The 26,886-nt window shown below is 38.8% G+C and overlaps 1 protein-coding gene across 5 annotated transcripts in view; it reads right to left on the minus strand.

The window, feature by feature from the left end:
* Window positions 1-26,886, minus strand: part of ATP11C (ATPase phospholipid transporting 11C) — a 174,255-nt gene that overhangs the window by 75,653 nt on the left and 71,716 nt on the right. For all 5 annotated transcript variants that reach the window (XM_035009413.1, XM_035009419.1, XM_035009404.1 and 2 more), the window contains exons 2-5: window positions 18,591-18,710; window positions 12,200-12,289; window positions 9,545-9,625; window positions 7,566-7,673 (exon numbers count right to left, since the gene is read on the minus strand). In XM_035009413.1, the coding sequence (XP_034865304.1) occupies window positions 7,566-7,673; window positions 9,545-9,625; window positions 12,200-12,289; window positions 18,591-18,710 (399 nt within the window). The remainder of the gene's footprint in view (window positions 1-7,565; window positions 7,674-9,544; window positions 9,626-12,199; window positions 12,290-18,590; window positions 18,711-26,886) is intronic.

A 26,886-nucleotide genomic window follows, 5' to 3' on the forward strand; every position in this document is an offset into this window, starting at 1 on the left:
CTTAATCTCCCTGTGCCTCGGTTTTAATATTTGTAAAGAGGGAATAATCAAAGTACCTATTTCATAGGACTGTTATAAAGTAAGGATTAAATCAGTTAATATAATGTGAAGGGGAATGCCTGGCATATTTATGTTATATATAAATGTTAATTACTATTTTATTATTGTCATCTCTACTACTGTCATCGTAATACAGGCTCCTACCCTCTTCTGCAAGTCACTCCCTGGCTTTGAAACCCTTCAAAAAATTTCCACTGCACTGAGGATACACACCAACTTACTCTCTTACTCAACAATAATCTACCCACTTCCCCAGGCAAGCAAGCAAACACTTACTTTTAGTTTATAGGCATTTCTTGCCACACACAAGTATTCCAGAAAGGGCCGAATCAAACAGCACTTTACACAAGAGCATCAACTGATTTAATTAAGATTATACCTGGTTGAGATCAGCCTCAATGCAAAGAAGCCTGATGAACAAAAGGTGGAAGATGGGGAGGGGGTCTTTCTAAGAGGGTGGGGGGTGACAGCAAAATCAGAAAGAGGAAACAAGAGAAAGGGAGAGATGTGGGAAACATTTACTTGCTTCACAATTTTACTTAGTGCCCTGGGAGCAACAGATTTAATGCTATGAATCATTTAGGCTGCATTTGGTTCTTATTCTGAGTTTCTAAGACCGGTTTGGCAACTTCGATCCTAACCACTCTAGTTGAGGGTCTTCTATGGGATGCAGAGAATGCAGAAAAGAAAAACAGGTGATATAAAGACATTCTAGGGGCACCTGGTGGCTCAGTCGTTAAGCGTCTGCCTTTGGCTCAGGTCATGATCCCAGGGTCCTGGGATCGAGCCCCGCGTTGGGCTCCCTGCTCTGTGGGAAGCCTGCTTCTCCCTCTCCCACTCCCCCTATTTGTGTTCCCTCTCTCGCTGTCTCTCTCTCTGTCAGATAAATAAATAAAATCTTAAAAAAAAAAAAGACATTCTATGTCAATCTCAGGTAACTCTCCCACTCTATGCAGCCTTTTCCCCATTATTACTAAAAGAAGATGCAAGACAATTTACCTATCACTCTGAATATGGAGAACTTATGTCCAACAATTCCCAGTATTTAATAAATAATTCAGCACTGATAATGCTTGATAAAAGTACAGGGAGGAGAGTATCATTTTTAAGCAATTCCTATCACAATCCTGAACCCTTCTGGAATGGTATTTTCACCTACCCTCTTCTCTTTCTGTTCCACCCATCTTCTTCCCTTGTTCTAGAGAATTTGATTTCTATTACCTTTCATATTTTAATCCATATTCATATAGAAATATTCTTTTAAAAATAATATCTTGCAGAGGGGCCTGGGTGGCTCAGTCATTAAGTGTCTGCCTTCAGCTCAGATCATGATCCCAGGGTCCTGGGATCGAGCCCCACATCAAGTTCCCTGCTCAGCCTGCTTCTCCCTCTCCCTCTGCACCTCCTCCCGATTATAAGAGACTACTACAAACAATTATATGCCAACAAATAAGAGAACCTAGAATAAATGGATAAACACCTAGAAACATACAACCTAACAAAACTGAATCATAAAGATATAGAAAATCTGAACAGACCCAAAGCTAGTGAGGAGACTGAAGCAGGAATCGAAAACCTCCCCCCCCACAAAAAACTGCAGGGCTAGATGACCTCATAGGAGAATTATGCCAAACATTTAAAGAAGTAATAACACCAATTCCTAAACTATTCTGAAGAATCGAAGAGGAGGGAACACTCCCAAACCTGGTGTATGAGGCCAGAATTACTGATACCATTTTACCAGGAAAAGACAGTATAAGAGAAGAAGACTAGAGACCAATATCTTCAATGAATATTGATGAAAAAAAAATCCTGAACAAATACTACTCAACCAAATCCAACAGCACATTAAAATGATCACACATCATGACCAAATGGGATGTATCCTTGGGAATGAAAGGATATACACAAAAATCAATCAGTGTAATGCAACACATAACAACAACAGACAAAACCTATTTAATCATCTCAATCAATGCAGAAAAAGCATTTCGCATAATTCAATACTCTTTCATGATAAAAACACTCAATGAACTTAGAGAAAAAAAAATGACCTCAACATAATAAAAGCCATATATGAAAAGCCCACAGCTAATATCATACTCAGTGAGGAAAGAGCGAAAGCGTTTCCTCTAGTATCAGGAACAAAGCAAGGATATCCACTCCCAGCATGGCTATTCAACATTGTACTGGAAGTTCTAGCCAGAGCAATTACACACACAAACACACACACACACACACAAAGGCATACAAGTTGGAAAAGCAGTAAAATTATTCTGGTTTCCAGATGACATAATACTATACATAAAAAACCCTAGATTCCACACACACAAAAACCTGTCAGAATTAATAAATGAATTCAACAAAGTTGCAGGATATAAAATCAACACTCGAAATCATTTGCATCTCTATACACTAACAATGACCAATCCAAAAAGGAAATTAAAAAAGCAGTATCTATTTACAGTAACATCAAAAAAGATAAAATACTTAGGAATAAACTTAACCAAAGAAGTTAAAGACTTGCACATTGAAAGCTACAAAGGATTGCTAAAAGAAATCAAAGATAAAATAAATGGAAAGCCATTTCATGTTGAATTGGAAGACTTAAGACTGTTTAAATGCCTATACCATTCAAGCAATCTGCAAACTCAATGGAATTCCTACCCATATGCGAATGACATTTTTTGCAGACATAAAAAAAATTCCTATAATTCATATGGAATCTCAAGGGACTCCAAATAGCAAAAACAATGCTGAAAAGAAAACAAACAAACTTGGGGAGTCTCCACAGTCCCAGATTTCAAAACATACTACAAAGCAACAGTAATTAAGATGGTATGGCACCGGCATAAAGACAAATATATAGACCAACGAAGAGAGAGCCCACAAACAAACCCTTGCATATATGGCCAAATGATTTTCAACAAGGGTGCCAAGACTATGCAATAGGGAAAGGATGGTCTCTTCAACAAATGGTGTTGGGAAAGCTGGATAGCCACATGCAAACAATGAGGTTCGACTCTTACCTTACACCACATACAAAAATTACTCAAAATTAATTAAAGACCTAAATATAAGGGGCACATGGGTGGCTTAGTCGGTTAAGCATCTGCCTTCGGCTCAGGTCATGATCTCGGGGTCCTGGGATCAAGCCCCATTTTGGGCTCCCTGCTTAGCAGGGAGTCTGCTTCTTCCTCTTCCTCTGCCCCTCCTCCCTGCTCGTGCTCTCTCTCTCAAATAAATAAATAAAATCATAGAAAAATAAAAAGGCCTAAATGTAAAACTTTTTAGACTCCTGGAAGAACATCAGGGAAAAGCTTTAGGACAATGTATTCGGTAATCATTTCCTGGACATACACCAAAGTACAGGAAAAAAAACCCTCAACATTAGAAATGGAAATATATTGGGGTGCCTGGGTGGCTTGGTCAGTTAAGCGTCCAACTCTTGGTGTTGGCTCAGGTCTTGATTTCAGAGTCGTGAGTTCGGGCCCTGTGTTGGGCTCCATATGCTGAGTGTGGAGCCTACTTAAAAAAAGAAAAAGAAGAAAAAAAAACGGAATATACCAAACTTAAAAACTTTGCACCAAAGGAAACAATCAACAGAATGAAAAGGTAACCTATGGGAGAAAATACTTGCCAATCATATATCTGATAAGGAGTTAATATTCAGAATCTATAAGAGACTTCTACAACTCAACAAATACCCCAGTTAAAAAACGGGCAAAGGATCCGAATAGACATTTCTCCAAATAAGATATATAAATGGCCAAAAAGCATGTGAAAAGATGTTCCACATCTCTAATCATTTGGGATATGCAAGTCAAAACCACAATGAGGGGCGCCTGGGTGGCTCAGTTGGTTAAGCGACTGCCTTCGGCTCAGGTCACGATCCTGGAGTCCCAGATCGAGTCCCGCATCGGGCTCCCTGCTGAGCAGGGAGCCTGCTTCTCCCTCTGACCCTCCTCCCTCTCATGCTCTCTCTCTATCATTCTCTCTCTCTCAATAATAAATAAATAAAAATCTTAAAAAAAAAAAAACCACAATGAGATATTTCACACCCATTAGGATGGCCACCATCAAAATAACAGAAACTAACAAGTGCTGGAGAGGATGTGGAAAAGTCTGTAACCCCTGTACACTCTAAGTGCAAAGGTAAAATGATATATCCATTATGGAAAACAGTATGCAAGTTCCTCAAAAAATTAAAAACAGAATTACCATATGATTAAGAAATTTTATTTCTGGGTATATATCTAACATAATTCAAAGCAGGATCTCAAAGAGTTATTTGTATACTTGTGTTTGTCAGCATTATTTACATTACTAAGAGGTGGAAGCAACTCAAATGTCCATCACCAGATGAACTGATAAAGAAAAGGTAGTATAGGCATAAAATGGAATATTATGTAGTCTTAAAAGAGGGGAATTGCTGTCACATGCTACAACATGGATGAACCTTGAAGACATTATGCTAAGTGAAATAAGCCAGTCACAAAAGGACAAGTACTGTATGATCCCATTCATAGGACGTAGTTCTCGAAAGCAGTCAGTCATAGAAAGAGAGAGTAGAAAGGTGTTTACCAACGGCTGGAGGTAGGGGGAGTTCATGTTTAATGGGTATGAAGTTTTAGTATTACAAGATGAAAAGATTCTAGAGATTTGTTGTACAACAACGTGACTATACTTAACACTAATGAATTGTACACTAAAAATGGTTAGTTAAATGAGGGGGATGCCTGGCTGGCTTAGTCGGTGCAGCATATGACTCTTGATCTCAGGGTTGTGAGTTCGAGCCCCACAATGGGTGTAGAGATTTTTTTAAAACAATAAAATCTTAGGGGCGCCTGGGTGGCTCAGTTAGCTAAGCCTCTGACTCTTGGTTTCACCTCAGGTCATACTCTCATGGGTCCTGGGATGGAGTCCTGGCCTTGTGGGGTTCCGTGCTCAGCAGGGGGTCTCCCTTAAGATTCTCTTCCTCTGTTCCTCCCCAACCCCCCCAAATAAATAAATAAATCTTTACAAAAAATAAATAAAAACTAAAAAAAAAAAAAGGTTACGTTGGGCCCTCTCGGGGCCTCACTTTCAAGATGACCAAGAAAAGAATAATGGTTGTGCCACAAAGGGCCATATTAGGCTGCACGTGGCCATGGTCCTTTGTGGCGCAACCACTGAGAAGTTTGTTACTGGGACCACAGTAGAGGCCACTGCCATCAGGGGCATTTCCAAAGCGAATGGCTTCCAGGCATATGTGCGTCCCAAGCTGTGAGACTACATTACTGCGCGAGCGGCGCCATTCACAGCAACGTAGTCCAGGATGGCTCTCCTGAAGCATGGAAGGACCCAACACCCAACCCCCACCCCGATTTAGACCTAAGGGTGCTACCCCACCACCTCCACCAAAGCCCACGTAAGGAGCTAAGTCCTTAAGCACTGAAAAAAAAATTGTTCTCTGGAAAAAAAATAAAATGGAGATTATACTTTAAAATAATGGTTAAGATGGTCAATTTAATGTTACATGCTTTTTGATCACAACAAAATGAAATAAAAAAAATAATACTTTGAGACTGGGATAAAATATTTATAAAAGACCTATCTGATAAAAGACTGTTATCCAAAATATTAAAAAAAAACTTTTAAAACTCAACAATAAGAAAATGAGCACTCTGATTAAACAATGGGTACAGACCTGAATAGGCAACGTCATGAAAGAAGATATTCAGATGTCAAGGACGCATATGAAGAGACGTTGAACACCATTATGTCATTAGGGGAATGCAAATTAAAACAAAAATGAGATACCACTACACACCTCTTAGAATTGCCAAAACCCAAAACACTGACAACGAATGTTGGCCAGGATGTGGAGAAACAGGAACTCATTCGGTGCCGATGGGAATGCAAAATGAATAGCCTCTTTGGAGACAGCTTGGCAGTTTCTTACAAAATTAAACATGCTTTTACCATACAATCCAATAAGCACAAATCTTTAAATTAAATAAATTAAAATCTTATGTCCATGCAAAAACTTGCACATAAATGTTTATAGCAGCCTTGTTCATAATTGCCACAACTTGGAGGCAACCAAGATGTCCCTCAGAAGGTGAAATACATAAACTGGTCCATCTAGACAATGGAAGATTATTCAGCGCTAACAAGAAATGAGCCATCGAGACATGAAAATACACGGCATAAACTTAAATGCACATTGTTAAGTTAAAGAAGCTAATCTGAAAAGGCTACATACTGTATATGATTCTAACAGTATATTATGGAAAAGCAAAACTATGGAGAAAGTAAAAAGATTAGTGGTAACCTGGGGTTGGCGGGATGAAGGGATGACGAGGCAAAGCACACACAAAGGATGTTTAGGGCAGCGAAACGAGTCTGTATGATACTAATAATGGTGGATACTTGTCATTAGACATTTGTCTAAGGCCACTGAATTTGGAACAAGAGTGAATCCTAATGAAAACTATAGACTTTGGGTGATAATGATGTGCCAGTGTAGGTTCATGGATTGCAACAAAAATACCACTATGGAATGCTGATAGTGGGGCAAGTTGTACACATGTGGGAAAAGGGGGTATATGTGAAAACTGTACTTTCCTCAATTTTGCTGTGAACCCACAACTGCTCTAAAAAAGTAAGGTTTATTATCAATTAAAATACAATCTGTTAAAAAAATACAATCTGTTAGGAACAAAACATATTGTCTGATATGGACAGGTCTAAAATCTTAATCAACTGGGATCTTATTAGGTAATAATCAACAATGATTAATTTGGGTTAAAAAATAACTCGGTTGATAGTAAAAAATAATACTATCTTAGAATTCTCATACATTGCTGGTGGAATGTAAAGTGGCACAGCCACTTGGTGGTTCATGAAAAAGTTGAACGTAGAACGACCATGTTATGTAGCCATTCTACTCCTAGGTGTATATCTCAAATAATTGAAAACAGGTGTTCAAACAAAAACTTGACCATGAATGTTCATACCAGCAATGTTCATAATAACCAACAGGTGGGAAAACTCCCAAATGTCCATCAACTGATGAATGGATAAAGAAAAGATGGTATAGCCATATGATGGAATATTTAGCCATAAAAAGCAAGAATTACTAATATATGCTACAATAGGAAGAGACCTTGAGAACATTACATTAAGTAAGAGAAGGCAGACCTTGAGAACATTACATTAAGTAAGAAAAGGCAGACAGAAAAGGCCACATAGTGTCTGATTCCATTTACATGAAATAATCTAGAATAGGTAAGTCCATAGAGACAGAAAGAAGATTAGTGGTTGCCAGGGCCTGGGAGAGGGAGGAAAGTGGCATGACTACTTAATGCCTATGGGGGTTATCTTTTGGGGTGATGAAAATGTTCTGGAACTAGATAGTGTTGAAGTTTGCATAACAATGTGAATGTATTAAATGTCACTAAACTGTGTATTTTAAAAAGCTGTGTTTTTACCACAATAAAAAAGATGAACCACAAAAATACCTTGATTTTTTCACTCTCTTTTCTCACTCGCTTTCCATTTTCAATAATGTAAACAGTGCTCTTGTTGACTTCATTGTCAGCTCTGTGTCTTAGCCAATCCTCATATCCCTAGAATAAAAATAACTACAGTCAAGCTCACATAATGCAGTGAAGTTGTTAATAAATTTCTATAGCTCCCTCTATGAGTCACCAGCAGATATTGATACTTATAGAATTAATCTCAACTCACAGTGCTAAAAAGACAACATTGTTCATTTTTACAGCAAAAACTAAGACACATTTTCAAAATACCCCTTAGGTAAATATTTACTGTGTTAAAAGGTTTCTCCATTCTACAGAGAAGTATCAATGAAAACACAGGCATCAGAACCTTAATATTCTTCAACTGTGAAAAGCTATAATTTATTCTTCTAATTCTACTTATTCAAATTAATGTTAATTTCTCTACTTTTTAATGTGACAATTTTTTTTCTGGGTTTTATTTTCTTACAGCTCTAATCACTTAAATATATTATTCTGTAGTAGACTGTTGGGAGTGATCATCGCTGAGGAAATCTAATTCCTCCCCAGGCAAAGAGAATAGAAAAGGCAAGTTAGGATTATTTTGGCATAGAATCCATGATAAGTTTTGGAGGTCAACTTCTCCACTGATTTGGTGGTAAAGGAAATCATAAACTGGTATTCATTTTTTAGAGTTAAAAGTAATCAGGGAAAGGTCTAATGGCTCATTTTAGTTTGTTTTTTTTGTATGAAGTAAATTTAAGCCAAAAGAACTAAGGAAGGAGGATGTTCATTTGTTTGAGCATGACCTCTTCTCCTTTTTTACATCACATTGCTTTTTTTCTTGAGAATAATGTCTGTACCTTTTCAAATGTAACTGTTTGAAAAAAATCTCTTGATCGCCTTCCACTTTTTTTCTCCAGTGCTATATTCATTCCTGTTCTGTCCCTCTTTATGACAATGCTAGGCTATCACTTCCTATGGCACTTTCTGTGATGTCAGTGAGGAAAGAAAGGCCCTAACATGAACTAGTATAGGGAGTAAAATGAATCAGTAAGAGCTTTTGTAAACCATACAGGCTATTCTTGGAACCAGCAATTCTATGATGTTAAAGAAAATAATCCTAACAGCCTAAGGCAAAGAACATTCCAAAAGTCTTTATTTAGCAACCAAACACTTGAAAAAATATTCTTGCAGTTTCTGGTAGGCAAGATAGAAGACCAGATAACCCCAAGAGGAAAGGTAACCTTGTTCAAAATAAAATTAAACAGACCTTCATTTTCGAAGTTCTTGAGGATAGTTTTTAAAGCTCTTTGGTAAGTACTGTCTAAAAGTATGTTTGCAATTAGTCAGGTCCTGTGGACTGTCCCAGTACATGATAAACGTTGCTACCCACCCTTTACCTCCAGTTTCCCATTTGCAGTTTCAATTTTATGTGGAATTTTTCAAAGGTACCATCATATAGAATGGTCAAAATACTTCAAAGACATCAGCATCAGAAACCATGGCAATTGTCAGCTTTGATGAAAAACAAGAATAAAAGCCACCTCTGCCCACCACCCACTTTGGCAGCATCAGCGAAGAAAGACAACAAATTATCAAGTACTTGTGCTCTTGAGTTCTCTGCTTTAGGCATCAAGAAAAATTCACTAGAATGGGAATTTTTCAGAAAGATATGCCACACTGAAAAAAATTTATACACATTAAAAATTCGCCTCTCATTTCCTGACTGAGCTGTACCTTCTACCTTCTTTCTTTTAGGGTTACAACCCCATAACACAAATACTGAGGAAAAAAGGGGCAAAAGAAATTAAAGATGTACCTTATGGTCATTTTAATATGTTTTCAATAGGAATCAAATATAAACTAAATCCATCAAGGATGCTGCCCACTATATAAATATGAAAAAGGACCTTTGGCAATGAAATTCAAAGCAGATGGGACTGAAATGCAGGCATAATTGTAAATAAGAAATTTACCTGCTTGATGGCTGTAACAGTTATAACAAAGAAAAGTGGAAGTCCACTGGTAACCGGGCTAGTCGGTGTGTCTACTGTGACCTAGGTAAAGAAATTAAATTGAACGTAAAAGGAAAATAAGCCATTCACTTATATGCAGGACTCATATGCTACAACCATTTCAGGTAGAAAAACAGACAAAACATATCCTGGTAACAGGGTCAATGTTGACTTTCATTAAAACAAAAGCCATCCACAGAGCAGTTAGTGTAAGGAAACAGTTCTAATTCAGGCTTAGGTTTCATTCCAGTTTGGATTAACGCCTTCCATGAAATAGAACCAATCATTTACCATCTCTTTGTTGAGTACCGTTCTTTCAGCCCCTGTGCTATCATTAGCCAGGCTCTAGAGATGTTGCTTTAAATAAGATAGAGAATAGTCCCTGCCCTCGTAAAGCTAGCAGCTTACGGGAAAACAGTCAACCAAGTGAAATGCTGAAATCTTAAGAGTAAAGCTGAGTTAACTAGATGAAGTATGAGCTTTCAGGCAAGCACAGAGGACCGCATATACAATGTCTCTATGGTAGGAGCGCGGGGGTGGGGGGGCACAGGTAAACAAATAAAGGAAGCCAAAGGCAGGACAGAGTGTGGTGCAAGATGGGGCTGGACAGGGGGACAGAGGCAAACCCAAGCAGGGTCCTCTAGGCTAGAGCTCATTGTTTATCCCACAGTGGGAGAAAACTAAAGCTTTTAGGCAAGGAGAGGTCCCATGAACAGAACTACATTTTGAGAAGATCATCCTCCCCAGTTTGTGGAAAATAGAATGTAAGCGGGGAGTCCATAATGCGAGTACAAGATGATGGCTTGGACAAGGGGGGCAGCGGCAGACATGGAAAGAACTTCCATGGATAGTTCAGGGTTAAAATGGTAGGAATGGCAAGGAATTTTTTGTCGGGGTGATGAGAGATGACTTCTAAGTGTCTGGTGAACACGGCTGGGTAGATGTTGTCATTCACTAAAACAACAAATACTGAGAGAGGACTAGACCTGAGGGACAGAGGACCATGAGTTCAATCTGACCCCACAACTCGCTCTCTTCTCTAATCCCCACCCAGGCCGGGCTCTGCCACATCCCCCGAGTTAGAGACACAGGCTTTTATGTGGCTGTGGGCCTTCGTGCACAGCCTGAGATACCCATCTGGCATTCTTCACCAGGTTAACTTGCGCTAATCTTTCAAGGTTTAGTTCAGATATCATCTAGTCTTTGAAGTCTCCTTAAGCTCCTCTTGGTTAGAAAGACATATTAACTTCCACTGTATCCACACAGCATGTCGCTCATGCTACTTTTATGACTTGTACCACATTAAATTAAATGGATACATGACTGTAACATACATTCCTTAAGGACAGAAAAGCCATATCTTGATCGTCATTGTATCTGCTAGAATCTTTGTTATCTGGGATACTGCAAGGCACACAGTAGGTGCTTGGTATACATTCGCTGAACCAAACTGAACTGCGTGGCATGCGACAAAGAATGACTCTTCTGAGCATAATTTTGTATGCAGTTTATTTTATGCTGTTTTGTAAGATATCTTACGACGGATCACTAGAGTAGCTCTTTTTCAAATGACCCATCATTTAAGACTGAAATTAGCTCTTTTCCATATCACAACCCAGATTGGTTTTAAGTAGCAGGGCTAAATTAAATTATAGCACCATTTACTCAAAGCCTCAAAGTGGATAAACAGAAGCACTTAACATTAACAAGGCATTTGATTTGAGCAATTTCATTGGGATGTTTCTGCTTCGTTTAAAAAATGAAACGAGGAAAAATACCCTTACTGTAATAAAATTTTCTGGGGGTAATTCTGGTGAGGGAAAACTTATAATAGCTCATAGACTTAAAAGATGGAAGAGGCAATTTAAGATGCCTAAAATTCAAAACACAAAAAAAACATTAGCAGGAACATAGAGAAGATCAAGTCTACCAGGCTTTCACACTTAAAAGTAAATGAATGAGGAAGAGCAAAACTGGTATCAGGAAGAAAAGTGATAAATTTTCAATTAAGCTGAATCTGGTGTTTAATGAAGTAAAACTATTAATCTGAACTATTTTCAATTTTAATATATGCCACTATATTTAATGGTACACAATATATGTCCTTCTAGGATGAACAAAGATATGAAATCCATGAAAGTTTTTAAAGAAAGTAACAAATTCTCAACAGGTTTTCTAATAAAAATGCTACTTTGGAAACATATAAAATCATGTAAATCTTAAACTGTAATATTAGTACTTTAAAAAGTTTTATTAAAACAAGCCCTGAAACACCTTTTTACACACAGGGCATTTTTTTTTTTTTTTTTTTTTTTTAAGAAATGGATTGAAAATTTCTTTGGGGGGAAAAATTTGATTGGAGTAATTTTCTTTTTTTTTTTTAAAGATTTTATTTATTTATTTGACAGAGAGATAGCACAAGTAGGCAGAGTGGCAGGCAGAAGGAGAGGAAGAAGCAGGCTCTCTGCCGGGCAGGGAGCCAGACGTGGGGCTCGAGCCCAGGACCTTGGGATCATGACCTGAGCCAAAGGCAGCCGCTTAACCGACTGAGCCACCAAGGTGCCCCTGGAGTAATTAAGTTTCTAAAAGGGGAGTGGTTGTTTATGGAGCTCTTACCTGCACAAGGAAAATGATGAGAAAATAAAAATTTGCAATTCTTCTAAACTGTTCGAACAGATTCTTTGGGAGGAAATTCCAAAGTGTATACTGTATGGGAGGAGGAAAAAAAGTATTATTAGAAAGGAAACTTGAAAAATCCTAATAGCAACTCATATGGGCCAGACTATCACAGTAATTTGAAAACATGTTAAAACCCAGACCTCACACATACAAATAAGCATACACTTAGAGGTATACTACATAAGAAATGAAGTTTTCATCTGGAGCATCACGATTGGGCCATCTAGTCCCCAACCTTTGCTTTCCCTGACCTGATCTAAATTAGGTTCCTTGTTAGGTGTTCTCAGGTCATCCTATACTTCCTTGACAATACTCGATACAGTGAATAACTATAGATGTGTGCATTTTTTATTAAAGTTGCTCCCTCAATAGGCAATAAGTCTCATAAGGACAGGTAATATTACTTTTCCCCCAACACCTAGCAGACACAAAACAGACATTCAATAAATTAGTTGGACGAATGAACGAACAAATTAATTCCTCTGGCTAAGCTAACTACTGGAGTCTGGATCATCATCACTGATATAACTCTGTCCCTATCAGTATCACCCCCACCTCCATGACATCTGAGGTGTACACATAACCCTGGGACATAGAGGGCTTTCACTTTAATCAACAACATACCACACTGGGCTTTGGTAAATGGTAACAGGTTAAAGGTTCAATGCTAAATAGTACATGGGCAGGAGAAGAAAACTCTTGGGCCAACTGTTGAATCACCGAGACTTTCTCACTAATATCTTAAGCTCAAGGACGAGGTCATCTAAAAAATCACCAAGAGAAGATGCATTTTCTAGATATCTTAATAAAGACCAGAAACCAGAAAGAAAGGTTTCTTAACCTAAAAGATCTAAATTATACTTAAATGATCTCCACCACAAATATGGTGAGAAAGTATCTATTCGGTAAGGTGACTGAAATGCCAAAGTTGCAGAGCATGACACAATATATGTGAATTTACTACTAACCTCTCTTTAGAAGGCTTATGGGCTCAAAAATTAAGGAATCCCAGGAAAATGAAGATAAATGGAGGCAAAAATATTCAGTAAAGGAGCTGCATTACAACCAACAGCCAACCTAGAAGATTCTTCCCCCCCAGGAGTCATGGAAGCGCCTCAAGGAAGCTCATTCAAAATGAAGTTCAAAATTACAATGAGATATCACCTCAAACCTGTCACAATGGTTAAAACAGAAAACACAAGAAACAACGGGTATTGGCGAGGATGTGGAGAAAAAGGAACCGTTCCTCTTGCACTGTTGGTGGGAACACAAACTGGTGCAGCCACTGTGGAAAACAGTATGGAGCGTCCTCAAAAAGTTAAAAATAGAACTACCCTATGATCCAGTCCTTGCACTACTGGGTATCTACTCCCAAAATACAAAACACTAATTCAAAGGGATACATGAACCCCTATGTTTATTGCAGCATTATTTACAAAAGCCAAACTATGGAAGCAGCCCAAGTGCCCATCAATAGATGAATGGATAAAGGAGAGGTGGTATATATACACAATGGAATATTACTGAGCCATAAAAAGGATGAAATCTTGCCATTTACAACAACATGGATGGAGTTAGAGAGTATAAAGCTAAGTGAAGTAAGTCAGAGAAAGACAAATACCATGATTTCACACATATGTAAAATTAAAGAAACAAAACAAAGGTAAAGAAAGAGAGAGAGAGAAAGACAAAATAAGAAACAGACTCTTAATTACAGAGAACTGATGGTTACTGGGGGGAAGGGGTGGGGGGATGGGTGAAATAGGTGATGGGGATTAAGGAGTGTACTTGTCCTGATGAGGACTGGGTGATGTATATGGAAGTGGTGGATCACTATATTGTACACCTGAAACTAATATAACACTGTATGCTAACTATACTGGAATTTAAAATCTTAATAAACAACAATGAAAAATAAAGAACTGTGTGGATATGCATCATTTGGGGAAAGAGAATCCACACTTTTTATCAGGTTCCCAGGCAGCTTGTAGTCAAAAACAAAAGGGATCAAAACCACTGATCCAGTCACGTTGAAGCTGATGTAGTCCAGGATCAGCACTTAACTGTCCCAATTACTTAAGATCAATTTTCTAAAACAATAAGCTAAACTCCCACAACAAGCTAACAGCTGAGTTTCTGCCTTGTTGACCTTCTGTTCCCTAACTAAGGGGTTTTTAATTAAACAAACAAACATTAGGGTCTGTTAAGAGTCCTCTATGGGGTGTTAATACATCAAAAGGGAACATTTTTGTTGTTGTTTCTAGGCCCCCACTGTTTGTTTACCACTGTTTTAACTTATTAAATTAACTGCTTCCTTGGGGAACTCTGATTATTACCATTATAGGAAACTATTGCTATATGCCCTCTTCTGTATCAGGTCATAAGCTATTAAGAGGTCAGGGAACATATCATAAGCCCTCTTACCACAGCTGCCTAGAACAATGTTTGGTACATCGAAGGCACAAGAAATCTTGATCTTAAGTGTTGGCCATTTACTCCACTGCTCGTTACCCATGTGAAGCAGAACTTTCTCTTTTTTAAAGTATCACTCTTTCTCCCATAAATTCGAAAGTTTAAGTAAAGGGAGTTACCAGGACACTCCCCCACTAGGATTTAGTAACTTTAGCTAAAAAGGTACCGTCCAGGGAGTTTGAAAAGATTCAAAGAGATGTCCAATAAATTCTACTGAAAATCTGAGTTTTAAAAATGAGGGAGAATGCTAGTGTAATTTTAGGCTTGAAGCTTTAATTCAAGACAGTCTTTCACATAGGAGTTCTAAATTTAACCTTGGGCATACCTTCAAAGAGTTAGGTGGAGCTCACAGATTCTTAACCCACTAAAGTGCCTTCAAGATTGAGGCTCTGAATTTTTAAAGAAAAAAAATGTGTAACGGGGAAATATGACGGAAACTAAAGATCCTAGCAGCAAGCAATCAGTGCTCATTTTGCTACAGAAGGGGATTTCCAAATTTCATACCAGCTACAAAATTCTGGTGATTCCCAGAGGTTCCTGCTGATTGTATTAAAGTAGGAAGTTTGCAGAGAACACGTTTTTCTATGGAAAGTATTGTGTTCCCCAAGAAGAAAAGAAGACTAATTTTAAAGATTGATTGATTGATTGATTGATTTGACAGAGAGACACAGCGAGAGAGGGAACACAAGCAGGGGGAGTGGGAGAGAGAGAAGCAGGCTTCCCGCAGAGCAGGGAGCCCGATGTGGGGCTCGATCCCAGGACCCTGGGATCATGACCTGAGCCGAAGGCAGACGCTTAACGACTGAGCCACCCAGGCACCCCAAGACTAATTTTAACAGTAAGTAAAATTTAAGGTAGGTCAAAGTGTTTATCTTCAGTGTTCCCTGCATTAATAAGACTTATTCCCAGTCTTTACTGGGAATTACTGGTGGCATTGGTAAACAGAAAGCACCTATTAAGGGAAAGGTATTTTTATCATCAAAGGGTTAAAAAAGGAAATCAACACTTGCTACGAAGTTGGAAGGCAGCTAACATATGCTATAAATTGTACATTACTTCAATTAAAAGATTCTGGTGAAAATACAAACAGCCAAAAGACAATGTGAGGAAGGAAAAGTTCAAATTATGAAAATATTGGGGCGCCTGGGTGGCTCAGTCATTAAGCGTCTGCCTTCGGCTCAGGTCATGATCGCAGCATCCTGGGACCGAGCCACACATTGGGCTTCCTGCTCAGCGGGGAGCTTGTTTCTCCCTCTCCCACTCCCCCTGCTTGGGTTCCCTCTCTAGCTGTCTCTCTCTCTCTGTCAAATAAATAAATAAAATCTTTAAAAAAAATTTAAAAAATTATGAAAATATTGTTCTCTCCAGAATGGACCCAAAGGCCTCTTTTAAAGAGAGATCATTCCACACAATCAATCAAAACACATGAGACTGAGGCAATCACTAGTACTGCTCAGGACTGTAGTAATACTAATCACAGAAATATAATTTAACAATACCACCTACCATTTACTGAGTCATTACTATAAGCCAATCACAGTGCTTAAACTGTGGATTACTTTACTTTATCCTCACCACAGGCCTCTGAGGTAAGTACTGTTAATATCTCCATTTTACAGATAAGAAAACTGAGACACAGAAGGGTTCGATGCCTTACTTTAAATTCAAACCCAGGTCTTCTGTCTACAAGGATGAAGCTCTTTACCACTACACTGGATGCTATCCTCTTCTAATTATTCATTGTATTAAGATTTCATTCTTGGGGCGCCTGGGTGGCTCAGTCGTTAAGCGTCTGCCTTCGGCTCAGGTCATGATCCCAGGGTCCTGGGATCGAGCCCCGCATCGGGCTCCCTGCTCCGTGGGGAGCCTGCTTCTCCCTCTCCCACTCCCCCTGCTTGTGTTCCCTCTCTCGCTGTGTCTCTCTCTGTCAAATAAATAAATAAAATCTTAAAAAAAAAAAAAAAAAAAAAAAGATTTCATTCTTTTTCTGAAGTTAGTATACTGTCAATTCCTCTTTTTCTGCGCTAGAGCTTTTAGGAAAAAGCAGATCACTGGTAAACTAGATGACAGGTAAATTAGCAAAACTGTAAACATATAATATTTACAGAGAAAAGAGAAATGTTAGTCTATTCAATGTACAAATGTTCACTTCTTTATTCTGATTTCTAAAAGATATATACAGATACAGAGACATATATGCAAATCTGTTCAGAAACAAACTTTATTTGCCTCATGAGCTCTTAACTATTTAAAAAAATATCCTAATGTATCGTTTTGCCTATTGGCAAAACTGAAGCTAGATAAAATACGAGAAATATATTAAATATGAAAAGATTTGACAATTAAACAGAGTGTTCTAGTTCTTTTACAATGTGAAATCGTCAAGTATATTACAACAAAATGGTTATAGTTAGTTCAACAAAGTCACTTTCCCATCAGTGTGTTACATTATCATCTTCCACATAAAACACTATGGAAAACAGTACTTCCCTAGAAAGTATTTTAGATTTTGATGCAAAATGTGAGAGAAAACAGAGAAAGGAGCCCCAATAGCACAATGACGTGAAAAGGGCTTTTTATTCAGAGCCACTAGACCTTATAAAGCAGTTCTGCTCCTGACTTTATCGCTCACTCTGCTTGGTGACCATGGCACTAACTTAATTTCTCTGGGTTTGCTTTCTCCATCTGTAGAGTCAGCAAGTTGAACAGATAATCTCGCAGGATCTTTCAGTTCTATACGTCTATGATTCTGAGTCAAAGGACTACTACTGTTGTCTTGGATCCTACAGGGGAGTTACAATTTTCAATCAAAGGACTAGTCACTATCCTGGGCACAGGTATGAAAACTTCTGGCTGATGAGAGATTTTCTGCCATAAGATTCAAGATGAACAGGAAATAACAGACATTTTATCCAAAGACAGAGTGTTCTATAGGCCAATAGATACATGCTCATCAGGCAACAGTTTTCACTCATTCTGTCCATATTTTACATGTTAATCTCCTACTTAAGTATAATCTGTATACATCACTAGCTCAAGAGAAATCACACATGTGTTTGAAAACCAAATGTTAAATTTTTAAAGGAAGGCCATAATTTTGTTTCAGGTCCTAGGTGTTTGCAAACTTGCAGTGATCCAATTGTCACTAACATTTTATATCTGCCTTGCCAGGCTACGTGAAGTAAGGAAAATCTATCAAGATCTGTCAATCTATCAATTATCTGCCATTTAGCACCTAGTACCTAACCTGGTCAGCCAAAGGTAAAGATTAGCAAGCTAATATTAGTAGAATGAAGACGACTGGTACTAGGGACCAAAGAGAATGCTTTTACGTATGGAACATCAGCTCCATTTCACTGTTGAGGACATACAGACTTGGAGATTAATTTGGCCAAGGTCACAAAGCTAGTAAATGGTCAGGCCAGGAGTGTACTTGACGAGCTCCCCAGTGGAACAGAAAGAGATATAAATGTCATTCTAGGATAGAACCCTCCAAAAGAATGTAAATTATTTAGGACCTAGTCCAAGCACTTAAGAGAAATTCAGGAAGATTTGGGCAAGTCAATAATTCCTAGTTTTAGCACCCTTTAAGGCTTAACGTAATATGTATCATCAACAGGCACTAGGAATGATAATGGAAAGCAAGTGACTAATATTTCAGCTATAACAAGACAGAGTGATACTTTTTAAGAAAAACAGCCTTTTGGTGGAATAATTACCACAGTTGGTATACGGTATAGGTGCGCATCCATGTATGCCTATATAAATAAACCAGCTTCCTTGGAAGCACAAGTGCATTATCTGGCTCACTATATGAATCACTACACGCATCTATTGAATTAAAAAAACAACTTACCTTAGATGAGACTATTCTATTATCACAAAATCTTTGTGCAATGTAAGCTTCTGTTTCTGAAACTGGATGATTGCCAACAAACACTGTGCGTGTACCAACTCTTTTCTCTTCTCCAGCACACTGACCAAGAAAAAGGGAGGAAAAGTCAGTTTATCACATTTGTCCACGCTTCTACTGAGCTCAGAATTCTTGCTTAAGCACATCTGACAATCCCCTAGAGAGACAAGAGTACCAGGGAGGGGAGAAAACCTTGTTAGGCTACTCAAACTCCAGTAGGCTCTTGGTTGCTGACTTAGTGAAGATTAGTGGAAGGGATGCTTGAGACAACTGTTCTGAGGCCAACCCTACTACTTTAAAATGTTTAAATTAAAAGAAACCCTAGAAATAAGTCAATCAGAGAAAGACATGTACCATATGACCTCACTGATATGAGGAATTCTTAATCTCAGTTAACAAACGGAGGGTTGCTGGAGTGGTGGAGGGGGGAAGGGATGGGGCGGCTGGGTGATGGACACTAGGGAGGGTATGTGCTATGGTGAGCGCTGTGAATTGTGTAAGACTGATGAATCACAGACCTGTACCTCTGAAACAAATAATACATTATATGTTAAAAAAAAAGAAGATAGTAGGAAGGGAAAAATGAAGGGGGGGGAATCAGAGGGGGAAACAAAGCATGAGAGACTATGGACTCTGAGAAACAAACTGAGGGTTTTAGAGGGGAGGGGGTGAGGGGGTGGGTTAGCCAGTGATGGGTATTAAGGAGGGCACGTACTGCATGGAGTACTGGGTGTTATATGCAAACAGTGAATCATGGAACAATACATCAAAAACTGATGATGTATGGTGATTAACATAATAATAAAAAATAAAGTTTAAAAAAAATAAAAAAATAAAAGAAATCCTAGAAAAACAGTATTTTTACTGCCATTTTTCTTTCTTCCACAAAATCTCAACCATCACCATCACAGCAACACACTCCAAAGGTCAGATTGGGAATATTTAATTTATCACACAACAACTACTGAAGACCATCTTGCTAATTCCTTACCAGAGAACACAAAGCAGAATGCAAATTACTTCTGAACGGAAAGTAATTACTTGTAAGTATAGAGAAATAGAATGGCTGTCTTTAATGATGATCAACTATTTCTACAAAGAAAAGCTGTAGTTCTTTGGTTTAACAGGAAAGACATCCTTTGTGATTTCTCAGAGCCTACTGTCAAAAAGTCCCATTTCACACACTGTATCTCTAATGCCCCTTTTATTTTATTTATTTATTTATTTGAGAGGGAGATGGGGGGAGGGGCAGAGGAAGAAGGAGAGAGAGAATTCCCGAGCAGGTTCCACGGCCAGCACAAAGCCTGAAGCAGGGCTCGATCTCACAACCCTGAGATAACGACCCCTGCTGAAATCAAGAGTCAGTTGCTTAGACAACTAAGCCACCCAGGTGCCCCCCACTTTTATAATTTTTTAAAAGTAAGTTCTAGAAGTTCTAGAATCTACAAGTTCCAAGGTTGAGCTCCATTTTACCTTACCTTTTTATTTCACTGAGGCTTTACTCTGTTTTTTGTTTTTTAAAGATTCTCCAAGAAGTTTATTTTGCAAATTTTTTTGCATTTTATGTTTTTGGCTTACAGTGTTATAAAGAGAAAAATGTATACAATTTTGAACACTGAACTATTAATCATTTTCACATGAATTAAGATATACTTTATTTCTAATTGACCTTCAAATGCAGCAGCAGCTCATGAGTTTAGTGTAAGTATTCTTGCTACCCCATCCTACCCTGTCATTGAGTCAGAGTTCAAGATACAGATACATATACAAATACAAAACAGACACAAACAAGCCTTTTATGAAGTGAACAAATCTTTTATAATGTAAATAACGGTTCCCTTTTGGAACTTTCTATATCCAGTTCATGCCTTTTCTGAAATTGGGACATTCACACTTATTAGACACAATCTTCATAAAGCAAAGTGTTTATCTCTTTGCAAACTCAGGTAATTCTTTTTTTTTTTTTTTAAAGATTTTATTTATTTATTTGAGACAGAGAGAATGAGAGAGAGAGAGCACATGAGAGGGGGGAGGGTCAGAGGCAGAAGCAGGCTCCCTGCCGAGCAGGGAGCCCGATGCGGGACTCGATCCTGGGACTCCAGGATCATGACCTGAGCCGAAGGCAGTCGCTTAACCAACTGAGCCACCCAGGTGCCCTGCAAACTCAGGTAATTCTTGAGAGCAATATTTTTCTTATTGATCTGAAAAGAACAGTGTGTGGAAGGTCAAAGAGGAAAAATCACTTCAAATGATCAAAACAGAAGAGATCTGAAAAATAATATACTTAATAGTGTAGGGAGAAAAATTTTAAGTATAGATTCTATGAAAATATTGATATTCAAAGGAATAGCTTTGGACCCATTGCCAAAAACTCAGATTTTTTTCTCAATTAAAACCAAGAGTATTTATTTAGGAAGATACATTAAGTCTTTGAAGTAAGAATGAAAGAATTGTACAATTTAATTTCTATATAAATGACTGAATATACAAAGTATCAAATATAAACAGTAGTGTAGCAAGAAAATAAATTGGCAGAAATAATCACTCAACCAGTAGCAATAATTAAGACCACCATTTGAAAGATCTTCTATACACCAAGAACGAAAAAAATGTTATACGATTTTACAGCATACAACTGAATTCAATTCTAATTCATTACTATTATACTTTTTTCTTCTTCAGTATTAGTAGACCCACATCATCTCCTATCAATTCATTGTGTTTATTACGTGAACCATCACATGCAGGAAAGTCTTAGAATGCCAACACCGACAATAAGCTGCTTCAGTAAGACACAAATCTTCAATGTTTATTTCATTCACCACTTTGGGATTTTCCTCTTGTATTTTAAGATTAATCAAGCTTGGGGGTCCTGGGTGGTGCTGCCCATTAAGTGCCGGACTCTTGGTTTCGGCTCAGGTCATGAACTCAGGGTCATGAGATAGAGCCCTACCTCGGGCTCCCTGCTCAGTCCCAAGTCGGCTTATGTTTCTCTCTCCCTCTCTGCCCCACCAAAACCCCATGCTTGCTCTCTCTCTCACATACATGCGCTCTCTCTCTCTCACACACACATAAACAAATAAATCTTAAAAAGATTAATCAAGCTATTGTTCTGTTGCTTTTCTTTGAGAGGAATGGACGAATTGCAAGGTAGCTAAGTAGTGCAAGTACACTAAAGAAAGGCAATAACCGAAGCCATTCTGAAACTGTGAGCTGAGTGAACCAGTAATGCTCTTGGGGACAGGGAGCTGCTTTAGATACGGGAAGCTGCACCTTCAGGATGTGGGCCAGCTCTCCAGTACCATCCTCCCTGCCAGCGACCACTCCTCTCTGAGACCCACCACTCTCCAGCTGAGCTGCCATGCCTCTACTCTGTTTTCTTACCTTAAATCAGGACAATACACATTTATTTTTTTTTAAAGATTTTATTTATTTGACAGAGAGAGAGACAGTGAGAGAGGGAACACGAGCAGGGAGAGTGGGAGAGGGAGAAGCAGGCTTCCCTCGCAGCAGGGAGCCCAATGCGGGGCTGGATCCCAGGACGTCGGGATCCTGACCTGAGCCGAAGGCAGATGCTTAACAACTGAGCCACCCAGGCACCCCAAGATGTTTTTTTTAAAGATTTTTATTTATTTGACAGAGAGAGATAGCGAGAGAGGGAACACAAGCAGGGGGAGTGGGGGAGCCAGAAGCAGGCTTCCCACTGAGCAGGGAGACCGATGCAGGGCCCGATCCCAGGACCCTGGGATCATGACCTGAGCCGAAGGCAGACGCTTAACGACTGAGCCACCCAGGTGCCCCAGGATAACATGCTTTTAAAAAAAGATTTTATTTATTTGAGAGAGAGAGGATGGGGGTGGGGTGGGGGCAGAGGGAGAGGAAGAAGCAGACTCCCCACTGCAGAGGGAGCCTGAGGCGGGGCTTGATCCTAGGACCTTGTCATGACCTGAGCCAAAAGTAGACTTTTAACCAACTGCCACTACACCACCCAGGCGCCCCTGGGATAGTCTCCTTTGATGGTACTATATTATCATGTTTGAGACAGCCATATATTTAAGTCAAAAAAAGATAGGAACCAATATCCACATACATATTTCCATTATTTTTTAAAGATAATTCCCTAGCCCAGAACGTTTTAAAGTATGTAGGCTCAAGGATTTTCCTTCCTTTCAATGATCTATTTAAAAGCCAAAGATGTAATAATCCTGACCCCAAATAATCATTTTAAGCAAGACTACTTAGGGATTGCAAAGTTCTCCAAATGTCTGTTTGGATGTATTTCAATCTGAATTTTTGTACCTTTTATCAATATTATAGGGAAAATGATTTTTTAGTTTAAAAAGGTAAAAATCAACCAAAAGTATAGATAAGACCTCTTGACTCATCACTTTCATTAAAACTTATTAAATAATTATTTAGTGGGGTACTGCTTTCAAACTCTGAATCAATCAAAAAATGACTGGGATAAATTCAAGTAGGAGAGATTTAGCCTATATATATATATAGGCTAAATATGTGTGTGTATATATATATATATAGGCTATATATGTGTGCATATATATATATATATATATATATATATATATATATATATATATATATGTAACTTCTGGAATTCTACCCTGGCATGGGTGATAGAATCTCCATCCATGGCAATGTGGAAAAAGTAAGTATCTGTGGTAGACAGCTTAGCTGTTTACCCACTTGCCCAAAGACAGGGTATTATTAGAACTGACCATACAAGGTCCTTCTCATGCTAAGACTCCATGGTAAATTTTCAGACAGTTCCTGGTTATTGTTTCAATAAACAATACCTTTATCAGAATGGCAGCTACAGGGGGTGCCTGGGTGACTCAGTCAGTTAAGCACCTGCCTTCGGCTCAGGTCATGATCTCATGGGTTGTAAGACCACCCCACCCTGCACTGGGCTCCCGGCTCAGCGGGGAGTCTGCTTCTTCCTCTCCCTCTGCCCATCCCCCCTGCTCCTGCATGCAGTCTCTTTCTCCCTCTAATAAATAAAGTTTAAAAAAAAATGAAAAGAATGGCAGGTATATACATTTTGATTCAGGGACTGACTTCTTTTTTTTTTTTTTTAAGATTTTCTTTATTTATTTGACAGAGAGAGACACAGCGAGAGAGGGAACACAAGCAGGGGGAGAGGGAGAGGGAGAAGCAGGCTTCCCGCCGAGCAGGGAGCCCGATGCAGGGCTCGATCCCAGGATCCCGGGATTGTGACCTGAGCTGAAGGCAGACGCTTAACGACTGAGCCACCCAGGTGCCCCGGGACTGACTTCTTTGTTTGCAACTATAATATACAAGGTCTGACATGGTTTACTGATAAGAGCACTAAATTTTCCATAATCTCCATTTTGCAAAATGTAAACAGAAAGTGAATACACCTTGCTAAAGTATAGCTCATTCTGCTTCACCCTTACCCTCACCTTCTGTTGCAAGTTATGATCTTTGCTGTAGTCTCTACAACAGACCTGAACCTTACAATGTACAGATCTGAGTTACAGAAATTGTCAAATTACTTGCCAGTTCTGCATATGCATATGTATTTACAACCTTTAATATTTGTATGGTTGTTTAGTTTTTCACACAACCAAGAAGAGGCTATAGAGTAAATAAGGAAGTTACCTTTTATGTCAATTCTCAAATCATTCTACAAATGGAAAGGAGGAAGAAAAGGAAAAGAGGTAGAGGGTCAGTGAAGCGGGATGTTTCCCGCACTGCTAATATAGATTGTTCCCCTCGGTTAACAGTGGCCACTGATTAGCTTAAAACAAAAATGAACTAGTAGTTCCTCAATTCTGAATTGTCTTCAACTTTCTTCTCTGGCAGGAACAAGCTTAACACAATTTGTCAGGCACATAATATTTTTATGAATGCCTTACATTTGAATGGCATTTACAGTTTTACTAAGAGCTTTCCCCATACATTATTTCTCTGATCACTTTCAAATAAGGCCTACCTGACCTCTAACTCTATTAAGTTGGAGAAAACGGATTGAAATTGCTGTGTAGGTCTGGGAGGCCGGGGGGCAGGGGGAGCTCCTGGCAGTGATCATTGTTAGATGATGAAAAGGGGGCCTGAGAGGAGCTGTATCATGTCCATTCCTGAGCATTTTTTAAAAAAGGGCAAAGTCTCCCCAGCCCAGGCAGATTTGGGTTTGCAGCTGCCTGGGACTGGGGCTGGAGTGGGGTGAAAGAGGACTTTTCCATGCCTGCTTCACCCTAAAATCTGAAGAACCTGCAATTTCTGTTGGAATTTGCTCTAACTTATAACACTGTTTAGTTTGCATAAGAATGGCAGTGCTGAACTCATGCGTAAATTTCACTGTAATTTTCCACTTGCTGCCAATGTTGAGTGTTAAAACAGTGGTTTTAGGTTCCTGTGATTGTGAATAATGTAGGTGCCTTAGCCAGGGCAGAGAAACTCCCAAGTAGGAATTTAAAAAAATTTCCCTTTTGGATGGCACACGATGTAGTCTGGAGTAGGAGTGTATGATTCCTGCCACCTCATAATGAATTTTAATTCATTAAGAGTCCATCCTGTGTTGAACTGCTTCCCATCCAAATGTCCTTAGAAATGACATTTTTAAAAACTCAAATATGCTGGCACAGATTCTATTTTAATGACACATCATACACTACAATAAAAAGTATGGGAAAATATTAAAAATACATACTTATAATATATGAGTAACAGAGAGAGCAAGTGTTTTTTTCAAGATAAAAGGCACCCTTTTGTGCCCTTGATTTATACTTCCATTGTATAAACAATATTGTGGTGGGGGGGAAGGTACCAAAACATAGTATCTCAATAAAATCAGTGAAATGGCATTGTTGTTCAACTAGTACCATCTTAAAATCCCATGCCTTTGGGGCGCCTGGGTGGCTCAGTCGTTAAGCGTCTGCCTTCGGCTCAGGTCATGATCCCAGGATCCTGGGATCGAGCCCCGCATCAGGCTCCCCGCTCAGTGGGAAGCCTGCTTCTCCCTCTCCCCCTGCTTGTGTTCCCTCTCTCGCTGTGTCTCTCTCTGTCAAATAAATAAATCTTAAAAAAAAAAAAATCCCATGCCTTTGCTTGTCATAACACATAAAAAGCTGTTGAAAGTGTAATTTGTTTCTTGATTGCCTCTAGACTACTCAGTAAGAACTGAGAGAAAATAGAGACCTCAATATAAGACTGTCACTATAGAAGCTGGCACAGAATCTAAAGCAGAGCTCACATCCCCACCCTTTCCAGGTGCTTGCAGACTTAAAATTTATCACTTAGTTTTAGATCAGTGGTTCTTAATTCTGGCCACACATTGGCTTTAAGCACAACACCAATGCCTCGGTCTTTTATTTAATATTCAATTTTTCTGGAAGCTCCCCAGGTGACAATACTAATTTGTAGCCCATGCCTGTGAAAACTGCTATACAATCTTTCACTTTGAATTAGTGACTGCTCTTACCTAAGATCCTACAAGTTTTTAGTATACCAGCCATAATCCATTTTTAAATTAAAATAATTTAAACAATTTGCTTTTCAAAGCATAAAAATACAAATAACCCTCAAATAGTGCCCCCTCCAATCACTTTGAGCTGTTCACAAAATGAGATTTCCCTTCAATACTTATTTTGCATGTGGTTAATCTACTATCAATTATTTAAATCACAGATGATGAAAATTACAGTACTTGATATAATGCAAAGCTACTCAAGTTATCAGCAAATCATCACTGATGTCATCCCTGGCAATTACAGCATTGTTTTTACTTATTTTTATATTTAAAAAATTTTTTAAGTAAGCTACACGCCCAGCATGGAGTCCAACATGGGGCCTGAACTCACAACTCTGAGACGGAGACCCAAACCGACATCAAGAGTCGGCTCAACCTTGGGGCACCTGGGTGGCTCAGTCGGTGAAGCATCTGCCTTCAGCTCAGGTCATGATCCCAGGGTCCTGGGATGGAGCCCCGCCTCTGGCTCCCTGCTCAGCAGGAAGCCTGCTTCTCCCTCTCCCACTCCCCCTGCTTGTGTTCCTTCTGTTGCTCTCTCTGTCAAAAAATAAATAAAAATCTTAAAAAAAAAAAAAAAAAAGTGTCGGCTCAACCCACTGAGCCACCCAGGAGCCCCACAGCATTATTTTTATTGGTCATCAGACTGCTGAGTTATTAAAGCAAGTGTTAAGTATTTGCTCAGAAATGAACAAAAATGGATTATTAAAATTCTGAAAAGCCTGGCAGTGA

Source organism: Mirounga leonina, unplaced genomic scaffold (assembly GCF_011800145.1).
Source record: "Mirounga leonina isolate KUSES-001 unplaced genomic scaffold, KU_Mleo_1.0 Mir_101664, whole genome shotgun sequence".
Lineage (NCBI taxonomy): Eukaryota > Metazoa > Chordata > Mammalia > Carnivora > Phocidae > Mirounga > Mirounga leonina.